At 41.3% G+C, this 19,451-nt stretch overlaps 1 protein-coding gene across 1 annotated transcript in view; it reads left to right on the forward strand.

Annotated features, from left to right (window-relative positions):
• Positions 1-19,451, forward strand: part of LOC124798783 (sodium/hydrogen exchanger 9B2-like) — a 139,994-nt gene that overhangs the window by 70,413 nt on the left and 50,130 nt on the right. Inside the window, exon 6 of the mRNA XM_047262313.1 lies at positions 5,178-5,360. Within this exon, the coding sequence (XP_047118269.1) occupies positions 5,178-5,360 (183 nt within the window). The remainder of the gene's footprint in view (positions 1-5,177; positions 5,361-19,451) is intronic.

Consider the following 19,451-nt stretch of genomic DNA (forward strand, 5'->3'; position numbering starts at 1 on the left):
CTTTGGATTTAGTGATTGTGTTACTTAAGAATCACCAGAGGACGCATTCGGTTGGAAAGTGATTTCGTAATAGATTATTTTCCTTTGTTAGAAATATGGTTAGGTTAGGTTGTTACTGTGAATGATTACATCCCAAAAAAAAAAGTTTTCTGTCAATATTCTCTCAAAATACGTGTTATTTTTATGCGAATAAGAGTTTAAAGATCATTAAATATCATGACATTGGCTCTGCTTACGTATCTTATATGAGTGTGAACTGACGTTACTAGTGACTTTATGTACTTTTTCCCACAAATGGTTTAGTTAGTAATTACGAAACGTGTTCATAACTTTCAAGTAACAATGGAAGGCTATTATGTGAAGCCTGATATTGGAAACCTTCCAAACTATCTCGTATTTCTGACTTACGCAGCACTGTTTGGCAATGAAGTCAGCGTACGTTCCTCTGCACAGCAGTACCAGAATTGAGCCCTTTGTTTTTGTCGTTTGGCGTGGCCAAGTAGTTAGAGCGCGGGAATGGCATTCAAATGACACGGGTTCGCGCACGGTTGGGTGAAAAAACTTTTTTTTTCCTCTTCATATGTGCAACACATTCTGAGACATTGTTATTTGTGTAAGTTAAGATTTTTCTGCAGTATTCGTTATTGCTTACATATAAGAGCGCGCTTCCTCAGTATTGATTTCGTGATTTCTGTGTGTTTAAAAAACGAAATATGAAATTGCTGTGCATGAAACAACCGACAGTGACCTTTATATTTTTTCTTGTCAGAAATAATACACCACTTTTCCCGAATATGTAGCGATTTCTGAGTTGCGGTTAGACAGGAATCTAAGAGCACAACTTAAATTACTGGGAATGTAACTAGCAGCGGTCATCCTCATAATCTTGCTCGTCACAACTGTTTACCTGCGATCGAATCCTCAACATCAGTAGACAGAGCTTAAAGATCTCTGCCGTAATACTTTTACACTGTAGCATCATATTCGAAACATTTTCATTCGATGAACTACAGGAGCTCTTGAAAATGCATTTTTCCAATTTTGTTTTTAAGACCCAAATCGTTGACATATCATATAAGAAAGTGGACTACTTAATCATTTGGATCTCTAGGAGCGAGTTATAACCACATTCTGTTTATCTTCTTATTCTTTGAAACTCTTAGAATCAATTTTTCGGGTGTTTTGATAGATGTGTTAATACAATGTGGTACCCCACACTATTCTTAACTCATTCTCCGAAATGTGAAATCCAAAACACGATGTCAGTGTGTGTGACAATAAGATGACATAAAGCGGCATTTACGACAATCTTCAAAATACAGTCAAATACGCTATTGTTATTGTGCATGCATGGAAACATGCGGTCAGGGAAACTGTAAAAATTTCTATGCATTTCAGGTGAGAATCATGGAAATGGATATACTGCGCCTGATACTGTCAAGGAGGAGGCAATGGCGATGAAGGCGGGCGAGTCAGCTCGATGGAATGCGGCGTCATGCGTTATGGCAACGTAGACGCAATTTTCGGTACTTGGAAGAATAGCGCGCCTGTGTCGTCTGCTGGCCGCTTTGTGTTCGTGGCGCTGTGCGCGCTGCAATGCGCATGCGCGGATCTGTGGCCGCTTGCTTTTGATTGGCTTGCGCGACGCGACCCGACGACTGTGCTTCAGTTCTCTAGACCCGAACGGTATCGCTACCAAAATGCATACTGAATAATGAAAGGGCTCTAATTCGAGTACTAGACCGTTCAGTGTTCTTGAGTACCGAAACGATCCGCACAATGGAGGAAAGTTACAGAATAGGCACCCAGGGCAGAGGTGAGAGCGAGGGCTCCATGAAACTGGTGCGCTGCAGTTCTGTCAGCTGGACGTTACTACAGTTTGTGTGCGACACGACTGCTGTGTGGGCACAACAGCCCAATGAAGCAGTTAGTGTCTCATGACTGGACAGACAGCAGTCCCTGTGTAGGGGAAGAGAGGAGTTCTGTATGTCAAAAGAGCACTGGCTGAGTTCTCTAGCAGCTGGCGGTTGCACGCTGGTGGGTTTATAGTTGATACAGTGCCCTATGTGGTATATGTGCAGTGCATTTGGCGTATTTGTTAGCGGCAAGAGTCTTCATGGAAGTCTGTGGTTGCTGAATAACAAGTTGTGGTTGTTTATTGATGGCACCCAGGATTACAGACGCCTGTAACTGCGAGTGAGAGCATTGCTGCTTGCGCTGTGAGTGTCATCACCTGTATTAATTCTAAACTACACGCTTTAAACTGCGCCATGAGACTGCTGAGAATTCATCTTGCTACGTGTCCAGTGTGAATAGTCAATTGACCGTATTATTGTATAAGAGTTATTTAGATATATGCATAGGTAATTTTGTAGAACGTTGGGTATGGCTTGTTGTAGTAGCTATCCAGTGAAATTGGTAGACGTAGATCTATGTGTAGTGTTTTATGATCCTAGTTAACACATGTCTTCCCATCTTATGTTTTACTGCTGAAGTTGCCTCAGATATTATGACTGATTAAAGCCTAGGGGCAGGCATTGTAAATCGCTAATGTTGTTGTCCGGTTATGTACACTACTGGCCATTAAAATTGCTACACCAAGAAGAAGTACAGATGATAAACGGGTATTCATTGGACAAATATATTATTCTAGAACTGACATGTGATTACATTTTCATGCAATTTGGGTGCATGCATCGATCCTGAGAAATCAGTACCCAGAACAACCACCTCTGGCCGTAATGACGGCCTTGATACGCCTGGGCATTGAGTCAAAAAGAGCTTGGTTGGCGTGTACAGGTACAGCTGCCCATGCAGCTCTTCAACACGATACCACAGTTCATCAAGAGTAGTGACTGGCGTATTGTGACGAGTCAGTTGCTCGGCCACCATTGACAAGACGTTTTCAATTGGTGAGAGATCTGGAGAATGTGCTGTCCAGGGCAGCAGTCGAACATTTTCTGTATCCAGAAAGGCCCGTACAGGACCTGCAACATGCGGTCGTCCATTATCCTGCTGAAACGTAGGGTTTCACAGGGATCGAATGAAGGGTAGAGCCACGGGTCGTAACACATCTGAAATGTAACGTCCACTGTTCAAAGTGCCGTCAATGCGAACAAGAGGTGACCGAGACGTGTAACCAATGGCACCTCATACCATCACGCCGGGTGATACGCCAGTATGGCGATGACGAATACACGCTTCCAATGTGCGTTCACCGCAATGTTGTCAAACACGGATGCGACCATCATGATGCTGTAAACAGAACCTAGATTCTTTCGAAAAAAATGATGTTTTGCCATTCGTGCACCCAGGTTCGTCGTTGAGTACATCATCGCAGGCGCTCCTGTCTGTGATGCAGCGTCAAGGTTCAAAAATGGTTCAAAATGGCTCTGAGCACTATGGGACTTAACATCTGCGGTCATCAGTCCCCGAGAACTTAGAGGTACTTAAACCTATCTAACCTAAGGACATCACACACATCCATGCCCGAGGCAGGCTTCGAACCTGCGACCGTAGCAGCAGCGTCAAGGGTAGCCGCAGCCATGGTCTCCCAGCTGATTGTCTATGTTGCTGCAAACGTCGTCGATCTGTTCGTGCAGATGATTGTTGTCTTGCAAACGTCCCCATCTGTTGACAGGGGGTTGGGGCGTGGCTGCACGATCCTTTACAACATGCGCTTAAGATGCCTGTCAGCTCGACTGCTAGTGATACGAGGCCGTTGGGATCCAGCACGACGTGCGGTATTATCCTCATGAACCCACCGATTCCATATTCTGCTAACATTCATTGGATCTCGACCAACGCGAGCAGGAATGTCGCGATACGATAAACAGCAATCGCGATAGGCAACAATCCGACCTTTATCAAAGTCGGTTCAAAAAATGTGTGTGAAATCTTATGGGACTTAACTGCTAAGGTCATCAATCCCTACGCTTACACACTACTTAACCTAAATTACCCTAAGGACGAACACACACACCCATGCCCGAGGGAGGACTCGAAGCTCCACCGGGACCAGCCGTTTATCAAAGTCGGAAACGTGATGGTAAGCATTTCTCCTCCTTACACGAGGCGTCACAGCAACATTTCACAAGGCAACACCGGTCAACTGCTGTTTGTGTATGAGAAATCGGTTGGTAACTTTCCTCATATCAGCACGTTGTAGGTGTTGCCATCGGCGCCAGCCTTGTGTGAATGCTCTGAAAAGCTAATCACTTATATATCACAGCATCTTCTTCCTGTCGGTTAAATTTCGCGTCTGTAGCACGTCATCTTCGTGGTGTAGCAATTTTAATGGCCAGTAGTGTAGTTAAAATTAAAATTTAAAACAGTCGTGATCGCAATCTTGTTAAAATATTTTTTTTATTGGAGTGAGTGACCGGTTTCGACTCTATGAAAGAGTCATCTTCAGACTCCAGAGCGGTTGATGGACACTGCTGGATAAGTTACACGAGCGTCGAGGGTTGACGGAACTCACCTTGCAGTGTTCATGCACCGCTCTGGAGTCTGAAGATGACTCTTTCATAGAGTCGAAACCGGTCACTCGCTCCAATGAAAATATATTTTAACAAGTTTGCGATCAAAACTGTTTTAAATTTTAGTTTTAATCATTCTGGTGCCCAAACTAACAGTAGATTTCTGTACAATGTGACTGTTATGTACAGTATACAACTGAAGCCCCAATACATGTTTTGAAAGACTTGAGTCTGCTTGACTGTGCCGACCTATGACTGCTGCCGTGTTGACCACAGATTTAGACTTGACCTAGACTTGGCGCTAGTGATGGGTACTAATAATAATAATGTCATGTGACTAGGGCCTCCCATCGGGTAGATCGTTCGCCTGGTGCAAGTCTTTCGTTTTGACACCACTTCGGCGACTTGATTATTAGGACAACACAACACCCAGTCCCTGAGTGGAGAAAATCTCTGACCCAGCTGGGAATCGAACCCGGGCCCATAGGATTGACAGTCTGTCACGTTGACCACTCAGCTACCGGGAGCAGACAGTGATGGGTACTGGGTTTACCTGACTCTGACGACCTGTGACTACTTCCCACACACAGTCAATTGGTGCCAATGGTGGGTACTGCCTGACTGTGCTGACATGTGAATGCTGCCAGCAGTCACTTGGCGCTGGTGATGATACCGATTTTGTCTGACTGCTGCCCACAGGCACTTGGCGCTGGTGATGATATTGGTCCGCGCTGGTCTAGATTTGGAGGCGCCAGCGCTGCGCCGGCTGGCGCCACACGTGGTCAAGTTGGCAGCCCTGCCCTGGGCTGTGGAGTGCACGGCTGTCGCTGCCACGACGCACTTCCTGCTGGGCCTGCCCTGGATGTGGGGATTCCTCGTGGGGTGCGTTTGCCATATTCATATAGACCTAGCAGATATATATACATATATACTTAATTCGGCAGAGAATTCAATTACGAGGGTCAGTCTGAAAACCGTAAATTTGTAATAACAAATCGAAATTTCGCGCCGTTATCCTGTAACTTGGTAAGCGTGCTAAAAACAGCGTGCAGGATGGCCTGTAGGTGGCAGCATAGTGCAGATGCACACATACCGTCGCAGTATCAGTATAAAGATGGCCGCTCCACTTGCGTCTTGCACCAGGGAAGAACAGCGTTCTGTTATTCGGTTTTTGCGTAGTGAAGGTCTAAAACCAATTGAAATTCATCGACGAATGAAGGTTCAGTACGATGATGCATATTTGTCACAGCAGGAAGTCTACAAATGGAGTAGGAAGTTAGCAAATGGTGTGGCTTCAGTGGAAGATGCTCCTCGTCCAGGTCAGGCACAACGAGCTGTGACTCCACAGAACACTGCAGCAGTTGAAGTCATAGTGAAGGAAAACCGCCGGGTGACACTGAATGGCATTGCAACATGTTTACAGGTTAGTCATGGGTCAGCACAGGACAATATGCATGACGTGCTCCAGTTTCACAAACTGTCTGCAAGATGGGTGCCACGGCAGCTGACTCCTGAAATGAGAGAACGACGCGTTGATGCCTGTGAAAAACTTCTTCGGCGCTTTGAACGAAGTGATGGCTTCCTTGCAAAAATCTTTACTGGAGACGAAAACTGGGTTCACTTCCACCAACCGGAAACGAAGAGAGCGAGCAAGGAATGGCGCCATTCCTCCTCACCAAAACCAAAGAAGTTTCGAACCATCAGCAGGGAAGGTTATGCTGACTCTCTTTTGGGACGAAAAAGGCGTCATTTTGGAGAATTACATGCCTAGAGGGACCACTGTCACCAGTACATTATACACAGATCTCCTAAAAAATCATCTGCAGCCTGCAATCGTATCAAAGCGACGTGGATTGCTGTCAGCAGGTGTCCTTTTGCAACATGACAATGCAAGGCCCCACACTGCCCGTACAACAGTTGCAACAATCACAGACTTGCATTTTGAGTGTCTTCCGTATCCACCATACTTACCAGACCTTGCCCTAAGTGATTTCAACATGCTTGTACCAAAGACGCAATGGGAGGAAAGAAGTTCCGTTCTGATGAAGAGGTACACCACGCGATGCATGAGTGGTTGCGCGGACTACCAAAAGAATTTTTTTTTGAAGGAATTTATGCACTTAGTAAGTGCTGGAGGACTTGCATTGAGCGTGGGGGAGATTATGTTGAAAATTGATACAGCTTTGACCCGCTTCTGCTAATGAATAATTTAAAAAAAAATTTAAGGTTTCATTTGACTCACTCTCGTATAACTTCATTCTGCAGAGAATTCAATTACATTAACTGCCGCAGTCTTCGCCGTCACAGAACACTGGATTATGCACTCTTCTAAGACAACGTGTTGTACCAATGAGACTACTATTTCAGGGAATGTTTCGGTACTTTTGTCTTAAAGGTTTGTGTGTGTATGTCCACAGTGTCTAAAGGCCGGTTTTCTCGACGTCGCGAGTTTGCATATCGAAGTTTGGAATCTGCGCAGCGGCCATTGTACATGTGCTCAGCGCAGTTGCTCAAGCCGCTGTCGAAAAGAAATAGTTTCAGCTAGGGCTGTTTATAAATTATCGATTTATCGATAATTTTCCCAAAAAATTCGATTTGTACTTCGGTGTAAGTTTTCACAGATATGTAGGTATATCGATTTCGAAATGCCAATATCGAGTGCCGATATTTTTATTTTACATTATACTTTTTCGCAATATTAGGTAAATATTTAAAATTGTTCTTTTGAAATTGCAATAGAACGTAATTTTACTTTCACTTTGTGAAATAATCTTACTACTTTTTGAGATTTCATCACTTCCAGTCTTTCTCTTTGACTGTGGGAAACAATTATAGATAGCACAAAGAAGTCCGATTACAGCGGGGGCTGGCGATGCGAATAGAATAAGATTAAAATATGAAGAGATAGCTCTGCGTTATTTCTTTACATTGGCATTCTTCAAAACGGTTGCTGAAAATGATGAACAAAATTCTAAATGACAAGACTGGTCTTTGTGGCCGGTTGTCCCATGTGATGGGAAATGCTGACGTAATCGGCGCCCGGCGCTACCATTAGAAACTGCAACGTTCATGACGCAATTTTGATATTACAGCTGCTAGGTCACTGGCGTTTGCAGAAATGATAAAACTGGAAGTCGAAGTGTTCTAGACAAATCCGATACGTGACGAAACCATACAACGGACCCATCGGACACCTTTTATTGTGCCACTTACATGCAGTTACCATTGTTAGCAAAGTGGTTATTGCCAAGCGTGAACGTGCATCATTCTCCTTTCAATTCTTGCTCTAAGGGGGAAAAGTAGACTACGAGCTTGTTGATGTACAGAATATCTAGTAATAAAACAATACTTAAGTACACAGCTGTAAAACTAGCAGTATTTTTACAATGTGCTGCCGAAATTTTTATAGGCCGATACGTCCTTATTTTTTCCTTCGACATATCGGTAAGGCGATACTTCTTTCAACGTATCGATACTTCTCCTCGCTTTACCGAAGACCGATAATGGTATTATTTTAAATATCGATATTCCGGATTCCCAATATTTTTGAAAATATCATCAGCCTTAGTTTCAGCTTGTTCCAAATTTGGTAGGCTTAAATTAAAATAATGGTTATCATATAAAAAAGAGACTATATGGTTTCACTGCACTGAACTGTGCATATTTCCTACACAGCAAAACAGGAGAATGTATATAATTTCGACTCTATTAGTACTTCACTACTTTGCATTCAGTTCAGTATAGGACATAGTCGAAAGAGATTAGATGCAGTGTAAAAGACATTAATAACACACGACTGGTAACAACGCCTTCACATTCAACCACGCATTACTGCACTGCTATTTATACAGGCTTACTCAGTTACTAGGCGTAAATAGTGAACGAGTGTAGAACTCCAATATCCCTTTAAAGTAGTAAATCTTCGAACTGTCTCAAGTACCTCGCTGGCGCCGTTTTTCTTGAACATCTGACATTACGTTATCTGGGTCTGAAATACTACGCAAACGCAGAACAGATGAAGAAATGAACTCTTTATCCTGAGGTCAACCGTCACCGCTAGCGAAGTATATGTCCACAAAACGTTTCCGCGAAAACTTTTAACAAAGAAAACTCCTCAACGCATCCCCCTCAGATGGCCCAGTCGATAGCTCGTCGAAAACTGAACACGGGTCACGAATGAACACAGGAAGAAGGTCTACCGAACTGTGAAAAAAGAAGCAAAATAGAAACAGCGAACAGTGCAAGCTCCAGATGTGCGACAAAGAGCAACATACACGAATCCTACCGTCGTGGTTCTGTGGTTACGCTGTTGGACTACAGAATAAGAGACCAGTGCTCAATTCTCCCTCATGGCCCCTTCTTTTTTTTTTTTTCACAAAATTATGTACTGGCCGTCCGGTCATTGAAGTGGCTGTTCGCTGTATTCAAATTTATGTCTGTGTCGTGGTGTCACGTCCGTTTGTAACAGCGAAGTGTAACAAAGGGACATTCAGACGTGCGACCTCCTATTTCTTCTGCCCACGTAACACGTTTAATGACTCTTGCGTTTTGTTTTGGAAGTTTTGACGCTTGAATTCCTTTGTTGTAACGTAATTCACATTATTCGTTATTTTGATTTCTCTGATTGGTCTATGCTTTCACTATTCGTCACATTTAGCTGCGAAGGTAATATATTCCTACCACATGACTCATAGTGTATAAGTCTGCAGCTCGTGGTCTCGCGGTCGCGTTCTCGCTTCCCGAGCACAGGGTCCCGGGTTCGATTCCCGGCGGGGTCAGGGATTTTCACCTGCCTCGAGATGACTGGGTGTTTGTGTTGTCCTCATCATTTCATCTTCATGAAAGTGGCGAGATTGGACTGAGCAAAGGTTGGGACTTTGTACGGGTGCTGATAGCCGCGCAGTTGAGCGCCCCACAAACCAAACATCAACATCATCATCATCATATTCTATAACCAGTGTATAGTATGACAACTGCCAAGACTAGAGAAGGATAAAAGACACGTGAATAATCGGACGGATAGTGCATACATTTGTGAAAAATAAATAAATAGAACGCGAAGGAGATTCGAACACAGTCCATCACCGTAACCACATAACCACTACGTCGTCGCGTTTGTGATTCGATGTTGCACATCTTAAGCTTTTCTTATTTTGCTTCTTTTTTCACAGTTCAGTTCTTCCTATTTTCATGCTTGATTGTGTTCAGTTTTTGACAGGATATCCACTGGGCCACTTTACCACTAAATCTGAAAGGGTTGCAATGGGATGTTTCTCTTGTAAGTAATCAAGTCAAGACAGTCGAAGTTACATCAGCCGCAATGTTCTCAGGGAATGCTCGTCCTCGCAGATCAAATATTGAAAAGGTTAATATGACATTAGGAAATAACAGGAGCATGCAATGGAAGAGTTGTAATGCCCAGATTCTTATCAGATTGAAGACGCAAGTGAACAGCTACGAAATCCTGATCTCTGATTGGAATAGTTACAGTAAGGATAGGTCAAACGGTAGTGGCTCAGTTATACAGAGTATCGTTTGCAATTTTCGTGGGGTGAGGCGGGGGGTGGGGGGTGGACACTCACTTCAAATTGCCACATATAGATTGGAAGAGTCATGCTATCAAAAGTAGTGCCAGGGACAGGCATTTGCGTGACATTGTTCTGAATGTCTTGTCCGATAAATTACTTTGAGCAGATAATTAGAGAATGAGAGAATCTTAACCAACAGAAAACAAGTAGCAAATATACGTAACAACCATTTCTTAAGTGTAGGCGAAAAAACTGGTGAGAATAGTTTAAAAGAAAAAGCCAAGCAGTACATTTTTTTTATTTTTATTTATTTATTTATTTATTGTTCCGTGGGACCACATTTAGGAGAAGTCTCCATGGTCATGGAACGAGTCAATACATGAAATTATAACACGATTGTAGAAACAGATAAAATGAAAAATAAGAAACATATTCAGGCGACAAGTCGTTAGTTTAAATAAAGAAAATCAAGAATGTAACACTGGAATTTGCTTAATTTTTTAGCTCTTCCAGGAGCTCCTCGACAGAATAGAAGGAGTGAGCCATGAGGAAACTCTTCAGTTTAGACTTAAAAGTGTTTGGGCTACTGCTAAGATTTTTGAGTTCTTGTGGTAGCTTATTGAAAATGGATGCAGCAGAATACTGCACTCCTTTCTGCACAAGAGTCAAGGAAGTGCATTCCACATGCAGATTTGATTTCTGCCTAGTATTAACTGAGTGAAAGCTGCTAACTCTTGGGAATAAGCTAATATTGCTAACAACAAACGACATTAAAGAAAATACATACTGTGAGGGCAATGTCAAAATTCCCAGACTATTGAATAGGGGTCGACAAGAGGTTTTCGAACTTACACCATACATAGCTCGAACAGCCCGTTTTTGAGCCAAAAATACCCTTTTTGAATCAGAAGAATTACTCCAAAAAATAACACCATATGACATAAGCGTATGAAAATATGCGAAGTATACTACTTTTCGTGTTGAAATGTCACTTATTTCAGATACTGTTCTAATGGTAAATAAAGCGGCATTTAGTTTCTGAACAAGATCCTCAACATGGGCTTTCCACAACAGCTTACTATCTATCCGTACGCCTAGGAACTTGAACTGTTCCGTCTCGCTTATAACATGCCCATTCTGTCGGATTAAATGTCAGTTCTTGTTGAATTGTGGGTTAGAAACTGTAAAAACTGAGTCTTACTGTGATTTAGCATCAAATTATTTTCCACAAGCCACGAACTTATATCATGAACTACATTATTTGATAATGTTTCAATATTACGCACAAGATCCTTCACTACCAAGGTGGTGTCATCAGCAAACAGAAATATTTTTGAATCACCTGTAACACTAGAAGGCATATCATTTACATAAATAAGAAACAGCAGTGGCCCCAGCACCGACCCTTGGGGAACGCCCCATTTAACAGTGCCCCATTGGGACTGAACATCATTACCACTCTCAATATTGCGGAGGATTACCTTCTGCTTTCTGTTCTTAAAGTAGGAGGCGAACCAATTGTAAGCTACTCCCCTTACTCCATAATGTTCCAACTTCTGCAGTAATATTTTGTGGTCAACACAGTCAAAATCCTTCGTTAAATCAAAGAAAACACATAACGTTCGCAACCTTTTATTTAATCCGCCCAAAACCTCACAGAGAAAAGAGACTATAGCATTTTCAGTTGTTAAGCCATTTCTAAAACCAAACTGTACATTTGACAGCAAATTATGTGAATTTAAATGCTGCAGTAACCTTGTATATACAACCCTCTCGATAACTTTAGCAAACACCGATGGCATAGAAATAGGTCTATAATTGTCAATATTATCCCTGTCTCCCTTTTTATAAAGTGGCTTCACTACCGAGTACTTTAATCGGTCAGGAAACCGACCACTCCTAAAGGAAAAGTTACAGATATGGCTAAGTACTGAGCTAACATACGTGGAACAATACTTCAGTATTCTGCTAGATACCCCGTCATATCCATGAGAGTTCTTGGTCTTTAGTGATTTAATTATTAACTCAATCTCCCTCTTGTCAGTATCATGGAGGAGCATTTCAGGTAACAGTCTCGGAACACTTTTTTCTAAGAGCGCTATATGATTCCCTATTGGGACTAGGTTTCTATTTAGTTCACCTGCTATATTCAGAAAGTGATTATTAAGTACTGTACATATACGCGACTTATCAGTAACATGGACATCCCCACTACGCACTGATTCTATATTCTCGACCTGTCTCTGCAGACCAGCCACTTCCTTTACGACTGACCATATGGTCAATTTTGAGAAATCCTAGACAGATTAATTTTCATCTAACAAACTCTTATGAAATAAGGAAAATGATTAAATCTTTGAATAATAAATGTTCTGTTCTAATAGATGACATCTCTAGCAAAATATTAAAACAATGTGGAGCAGTTACAGCTGTTGTTCTGAGTCATATCTGTAATGCATCACTAACTCAAGGTATTTCCCAGACAGGTTAAAATATTCCACTGTCAAGCCTCTCTACAAAAAGGGGTACACCACAGATGTCAATAATTACCGGCCAGTATCCTTGCTTACAGCATTTTCTAAAATCCTCAAGAAAGTAATGTACTCAAGAGTAGTTAGCCATTTCAACAGTAATGGGAAACTTAGTAAATCACAGTTTGGATTTCAAAAACGGTGTTACACTGAGACAGCAATATACAGTTTCACTGCCAACATAATAGAGTCTTTAAATAGTAATATTTCACGAATAGGAATTTTATGTAACTTATCCAAAGCGTTTTAATGTTCGAACAACGACATTATGTTACAGAAATTACAATATGGTATAAATGGAACAGCATATGAGTGGTTTAAGTCATATCTTCAGAACGGTAAGCAAAAAGGTTCTTTATATGGTTTAAGTGATTTAAGGAAGTTTCCCAGTTCATCTAACAGGGGTGAAATTACATTAGGTGCTCTACAGGGTTCGATCATGGGTACCCTTCTGTGCTTGATATATATGAATGACCTCCCTTCTTATCTGAAACAGAAGCTAAACTGACACTGTTTGCTGATGATACAAGAATAATTACTAATCCAATCAAAGAAAGTGCAATAAGAAATGATAAAGATAATGTCTTTGGAAAAGTTATTGATTGGTTTTCTGCGAGTGGGCTTCTTCTGAACTTTGAAAAAACACAGTACATCCAATTTTATACTGCAGGGAGTACAGTTCCTTCAATAAGTATAACACATCAACAGACGTCAGTATCTAGGGTAGAGCATACTATGGTAAGTTTTTGGACGTACATGTAGATAAGAATCTTAATTGGAAAATTCATATTTTGGATCTCCTAAAGCGACTATAAGTTCAGTGACTTTTGCAATCAGAATAATTGCTAATTTTGAGGGTATAGAAATTAGCAAGCTAACATACTTTGCATACTTTCACTCTCTAATGTCATAAGGAATTATATTTTTGGGGTAACTCAACACTTAGGCAAAAAGTATTCATTACTCAAAAGAAAGTGGTTAGAATACTGTGGGGGGCTCATAGTCGCACATCTTGCAGGCATCTGTTTAAAAGGTTAGGAATTCTTGTAACAGCCTCACAGTACATTCACTCAGTAATGAAACTGGTTCTCTACAACGTTAACCAGTTTAAAAACAACAGTGACATTCATGATAATAATATCAGAAGAAAGAAAGACTTACATTGTCGTTTACTTACCTATCTTTGGCAAAAAGGGGTAAAATATGCTGCTGTAAAACTTCTCAATAAATTACCAGATGAAATAAAATGTCTGACAGATAGCAGTAATAGCTCTAAAAATAAATTGAAATCATATCTCCTTGACAACTCCTTCTATACCATAGATGAATTCTTGAATAGGAATAAGTAAATATTTAGGTATAAATTATGCATTTTGTGCCATTTGAGGGAATGAGGCAGGCAATAAAAATTTTAAGCTTTTTAAAAAGTCCTTTGACTGATGTGTGCCTTTCGTGTGCACTTGACATGTTCCACATCATAACGGTTACCGTGAGATTGATCAGTCGAACACGTAACTAACTAACCAATACGTGAATGTTAACGTCTTACACCTCCTAGCAACAAACATACCTGAACTTATCAAGTTAGTTTACGTTTAGGAAGGCATCTGTGATCATAAAAGTGTGATAGCAACTGCGACTACGAGCATTACAAGGAATATTAAGAAAGGTAGGTAGACATTTTTGCTTAGCAAGATTGACAGGACACAAATTGCAGAGTAGCCGAGTAGTCAGCAGCAAATATTCAGTGAAGAGGAAGAAGATGTGGAGCACAAGTGAAAAGAATTAAAATCATGCTCCAATATGCCCTAGACAAGTATGTTCCTAGCAAGGCCTTAAGGAATGGGAAAAACTCACCGTGGTTTCATTGTCGTGTTGGAAAACTGCGCCGTAAAGGAAGAGTCCTGCATCACAAGTCGAAATCTAGCTGAGAAACAAAAGCAGAACGAAGTGAAAATTGGCATAAGGAGAGCAATGAAAGAAAAGTTCAATGACTTTGAAAGCAAAATTTTGTCAACCAATCTGAGTAAAAACCCTAGGAGGTTTGGATCGTATGTAAAAATCAGTAAGTGGGTCAGAATCATTCTATTCATTCGGTCGGAGACCATAGTGGCACCGGAACGGAAGATAACAGAGCGAAGGCCGAAATAATGAATTCGGTCTTCCGAAACAGTTTCACAGTCATTTTAATAATCGTACGAACGTCGAAATGGCAGATACTGAGATAACCGACCGCGGAACAGAAAAGCAGCTACAGTCGCTTAGTAGTGGAAAGGTACCAGGACCAGATGAGATACCTGTAAGATTCTACAGATATTATGCTAAAGAACCTGCTCCCCTTCCAGCAGCAGTTTATTGTAGATCGCTGGAGCAACGAAGGGTACCTAGCGAGTGGAGGAAAACACAGGTTATTCCTGTTTTCAAGAAGGACCGCAGGACAGATACACACAATTACAGATGTCTGCCTGTTGTAGAACTATGGAACATGTTTCATGGTCAAGAATTGTGACGTTTTTTGAGGACGAAAATCTCCTCTACAAAAATCAACATAGATTCCGCAGACAGATATCTTTCGAAGCTCAGCACGCTTTGTTACTGTGTGAGGTCCATAGCGCTGTAGACAATGACGATCTGGTTTATGCGGTGTTCCTTGACTTCAAGAAGGCATTTCACACCACCCCGCACTGCCGCCTAGTGAAAAAAAAAGAATCCGAATGTTGTGGACTGACAAGACAGCCAGTCCACAGTGACGGGTAACCGAAAGGCACGCGCTTAAACTCACGCAGGCTGGCGTGAGGTCTGAAACAGGATACGTAATGAATGCTATAAAGAAAAGTACGTAGCTGCTGGAATACTTAACTTTAATCCACAATTGGTGAACATTGGTCTTGTTACTGTACATGCTTCATTAGATACATAGCAAAGGGTAAATGGCGCCTTGCTAGGTCTTAGCAATTGACTTAGCTGAAGGCTATGCTAACTATCGTCTCGGCAAATGAGAGCGTAATTCTCAATGAACCTTTCCTAGCAAAGTCGGCTGTACAACTGGGACGAGTGCTAGGAAGTCTCTCTAGACCTGCCGTGTGGTGGCGCTCGGTCTGCGATCACTGACAGTGGCGACACGCGGGTCCGGCGTACACTAATGGACCGCGGCCGATTTAAAGGCTACCACCTAGCAAGTGTGGTGTCTGGCGGTGACACCACAACGAACTTATCGAGTATCGGACCAGATCTGTCACTATATTCGGGACTTCCTTGCAAGCAGAAATCAGTACATCGCTCTTAATGAAACAACATCCACAGATGTGAAGGCAATTTCCGGAGCACCCACAAGAAGTGTGATAGGACCTTCATTGTCTATAAGGTGTTTAAATGATCTAATAGAAAGCGTCAGAAGTTCCGTAAGACTGTTCGCATATGGTACGGTTTTCTATAACAAAGTAGCAGTACTAGAAGACGGTATCGATTTGCAGAATGACCTGCAAAAGATTGGATGGTGCAGGCTCTGACTCTTGACCCAGAACGTTAATAAATGTCACATACTGTACGTACATAGGTAAAGAATCCAACCACTGGACAACTACACTGTTGATGAGAAACAAATCGAAACAGTATCATTCGTAAAATATCTAGGAGTAACTATCCAGAGCGACCTTAAGTGGAATGACTACACAAAACAAGTAGTAGGAAAAGCAGATACCAGATTGAGATTCACAGGAAGAATCGTAAGGAAACGTAACTCATCCACGAAGGCAGTGGTCTATAAGGCGCTTATTCGAGCGATTCTTGAGTATTGTACATCAGCATACTATGATTACGAGGTGGGCTGATAGAAGAGATGGAGAAGATCCAACGAAGAGCGGCGCGTTTAGTCACGGGCCGTTTAGTCGGCACGACAGCGTTACGGAGGTGCTCAACGATTTCCACTGGCAGAAGTTACGCAAGAGAGGGGTTGCGGATATCGGAGATGTTTACTATTGAAATTTCGAGAGAGCACTACCCAGGAAGAGTGGGGAAATATACTACTTCCTGCCACATACATCTTGCGTAATGACGACGAGGAGAAAATTCGAGAAATTAGAGTCAATACAGAGCCTTACCGACAGTCACTCTTCTCGGGCGCCATTCGCGACTGGAATGATGTAGCGGGTAGGGGGTATCAGTTAGTGATTCTAGAGGTACACTCCGCTGCACACCGTTAGCTGACTTACGGTGTTTGCTGTAGATGCAGAACTGATTACAATACTTTTTCGCTGAATTAATCATTTTCTTCTTATATGAAAATGTGTATAACTGTTCAGTGAAAGGAAAAGATCGTGTAAAAAGTTCAGGAAAACGTCTCAAGAGTTTGTGACTTTAAATCTTAATTTCACCAACTTGAATCAAAATAATTTAAGAAAATGTATAACATAGCTATTTACCTGATCCACTGATCTCGTACACTACCCTCCATAAGTTTGGAAACATCTAGTAGTTATAGACAATGAAAAGGAAATAAAGTATAAAAATGCATTTTGTTGCTTTCCAAATGTTTATTAAGCTGAAATAACACACAGAAAGCTGCAACAATTAAATTTTCGATTCCTCAAAATAGTCCCCATTGCTTTCACTTCCTTGCCCACTCTCGGCATGCGCTGCGTCAGTTTTGCCAAGGTTTCAGTTGGAATTAATCTCCATTCTTGCTGCAGGACCTCCCACAATTGTGACCCACTCACGATTTCCCGTTTTCGGATCCTCCTGTCCAATTCATCCCACAGCCGTTCGATTGGGTTGCAATCAGGGGAATGTCTTTCAATATTTTACGAACCTCTAGAGACTTCACGTAGTTCTGACACAAGCGAGACGTATGTTTCGGGTCGTTGTCTTCCTGCAAGACAAACCCTTTCCCAATCAGACGCAAACCAGATGTCTTAGCATGTCGCTGGAGAATGGCATGAAAATCCTTTTGGTTCATTTTTCCATCTATTTTCACCAAATCTCCGACTTTATTCCCTCCAAAGGATCCCCATACCATCACAGAACCTTCATGCTTTGCAGTTGGAATTACGGACTGAGGATTCAAGTGTTCATGGGGTAAACGGCGTACAAATTGACGGCGTTTACTTCCAAATATTTCGAACGTGGATTCATCAGTGAATAAGACTTTCCCAACCCTCCGCTGTCCAATGTTGGTGTGTCTTAGCCCACTGGAGCCTTTTCTTCTTGTTAACAGGGCGCAACAGTGATTTCCTTGTTACTGCGTAACGTCGGAGGTTGTTGTCTACCAGGCGTCGTCCTACTGTTGACTCACTCACCGGCGTGTCCCTTGTTGCGTTTAGTTCAACAGTCAATTCACGGACAGTTTTTAACCCTAGGATGCATGGTGCCGAAAACACACGTGAATGCATATGCAGGGCCTCCAAGGCCTTGCCCTAATTTAAAGTTTTCCTCTTTTTATATAATCATTCTTTGGAGTTAAATTTATTTCTGTCAAATTTATTGTCATATTGAAAGATTCCTAAGATACAATAACAGGATCTCGTGGGCCTGATAAACATTTTATTAATTTTGTAAAATAACTCTAAGAGTGAATTTTTATTAGTTACATCCATTTACATACAACATATACAAATAATTTTATTAATTCACCTATAAATTGCAGTTTACATTTTATAACATTTATTACAACCAATTTCTTCAGTTAAAACATACTCATTATTCACAATATTATGTATATAGGCAATATTGTGACCAAATTTTGTATTCATTGTTCACATAAAGTTGCATTTTTCTTAGTTTTCAACATATGACAAACAAGAAGCACAAAGAGCGCCACTATGTTCCTTACAAATGTTGGTTTTACACTTCATGCATGTCATAGCACTTTTCCTGTGTATAGTATATGGACAATAACAGAATCTTCTTTTATCTGAAACAGGTAGTTGGTTCGGCAATATGACATCTTTTTGAACACCACATCTTTGCATGGCATCAACGATTTTCTTTGGAAGATTAGGGATCTGAATACGAAGTTCCATTAGTGGTCTTACCATTTCCTCTGCTAAATCTCTTAGGAAAAAACGCCTTTTATCACTTCTTCCACTATGGTATGTCAGATGTTGGGCGGAAAATAAAATTTCACTGTTCATTGCTGCGAGTCCATCATATTCATCCATAATGCAAATGGCCATCTTCTTGTTTCTCTCTTGCAAGTGTAATAACGAATTTTCTGGTCCATTTGATCTACTCCACCCTTAGTAGCGTTATAGAACTTTATTATATCTGGTTTCTTTTTTGCATGAGTTTTATCAATGTTTCTATCGTGATGCATTGTGCTAATGAGAACTACAGACTTTTTCTTTTTGGGAACATAACTCACCATTGTAATGTCGCCTCTAAATGCAAACAAAGAGGAATGAATCGCTCTTGAGGCAGATGGTTTCATCTAATTAGGAATTTCTGGTTTATTTTGTTTGATTGTTCCCACCACTGTAATTTGCTTCTGAAGCATCTCTTCTGCCAGCTGCACACTAGTAAAGAAGTTGTCAACAGTAATATTTTTTGATGATCCTTCAATGCTTTTAGCAAGATCTTTCACAACATTCAATCCAAGACTTTTATGAATAGGTTCATGGGACTTCCTTCCCGTGTAAACAATTCCGTCTAAAGCAAATACAGATGTACCATCACATAATCAAAATTTTTTTATGCCCTACTTGACTGGTTTAGAGGGCATATACTGGGTGAAGCTGCATCTTCCACGGAATGGAACTAGCTATTGGTCAACTGTGAGCGAAGCGAATCATTGGGATTCAATCTATTTCTACACTTGTCAAGAAATAGTTCCCATACATAGTGAACAGCTGCAAGTTTGTCATCTGCAGGTTGAGCTTCACGGGTACGCGTGTCATCAAATCTAATCATTCTCCTTATAT

The sequence above is a fragment of the Schistocerca piceifrons genome, chromosome 5 (assembly GCF_021461385.2).
Source record: "Schistocerca piceifrons isolate TAMUIC-IGC-003096 chromosome 5, iqSchPice1.1, whole genome shotgun sequence".
Taxonomy (NCBI): domain Eukaryota; kingdom Metazoa; phylum Arthropoda; class Insecta; order Orthoptera; family Acrididae; genus Schistocerca; species Schistocerca piceifrons.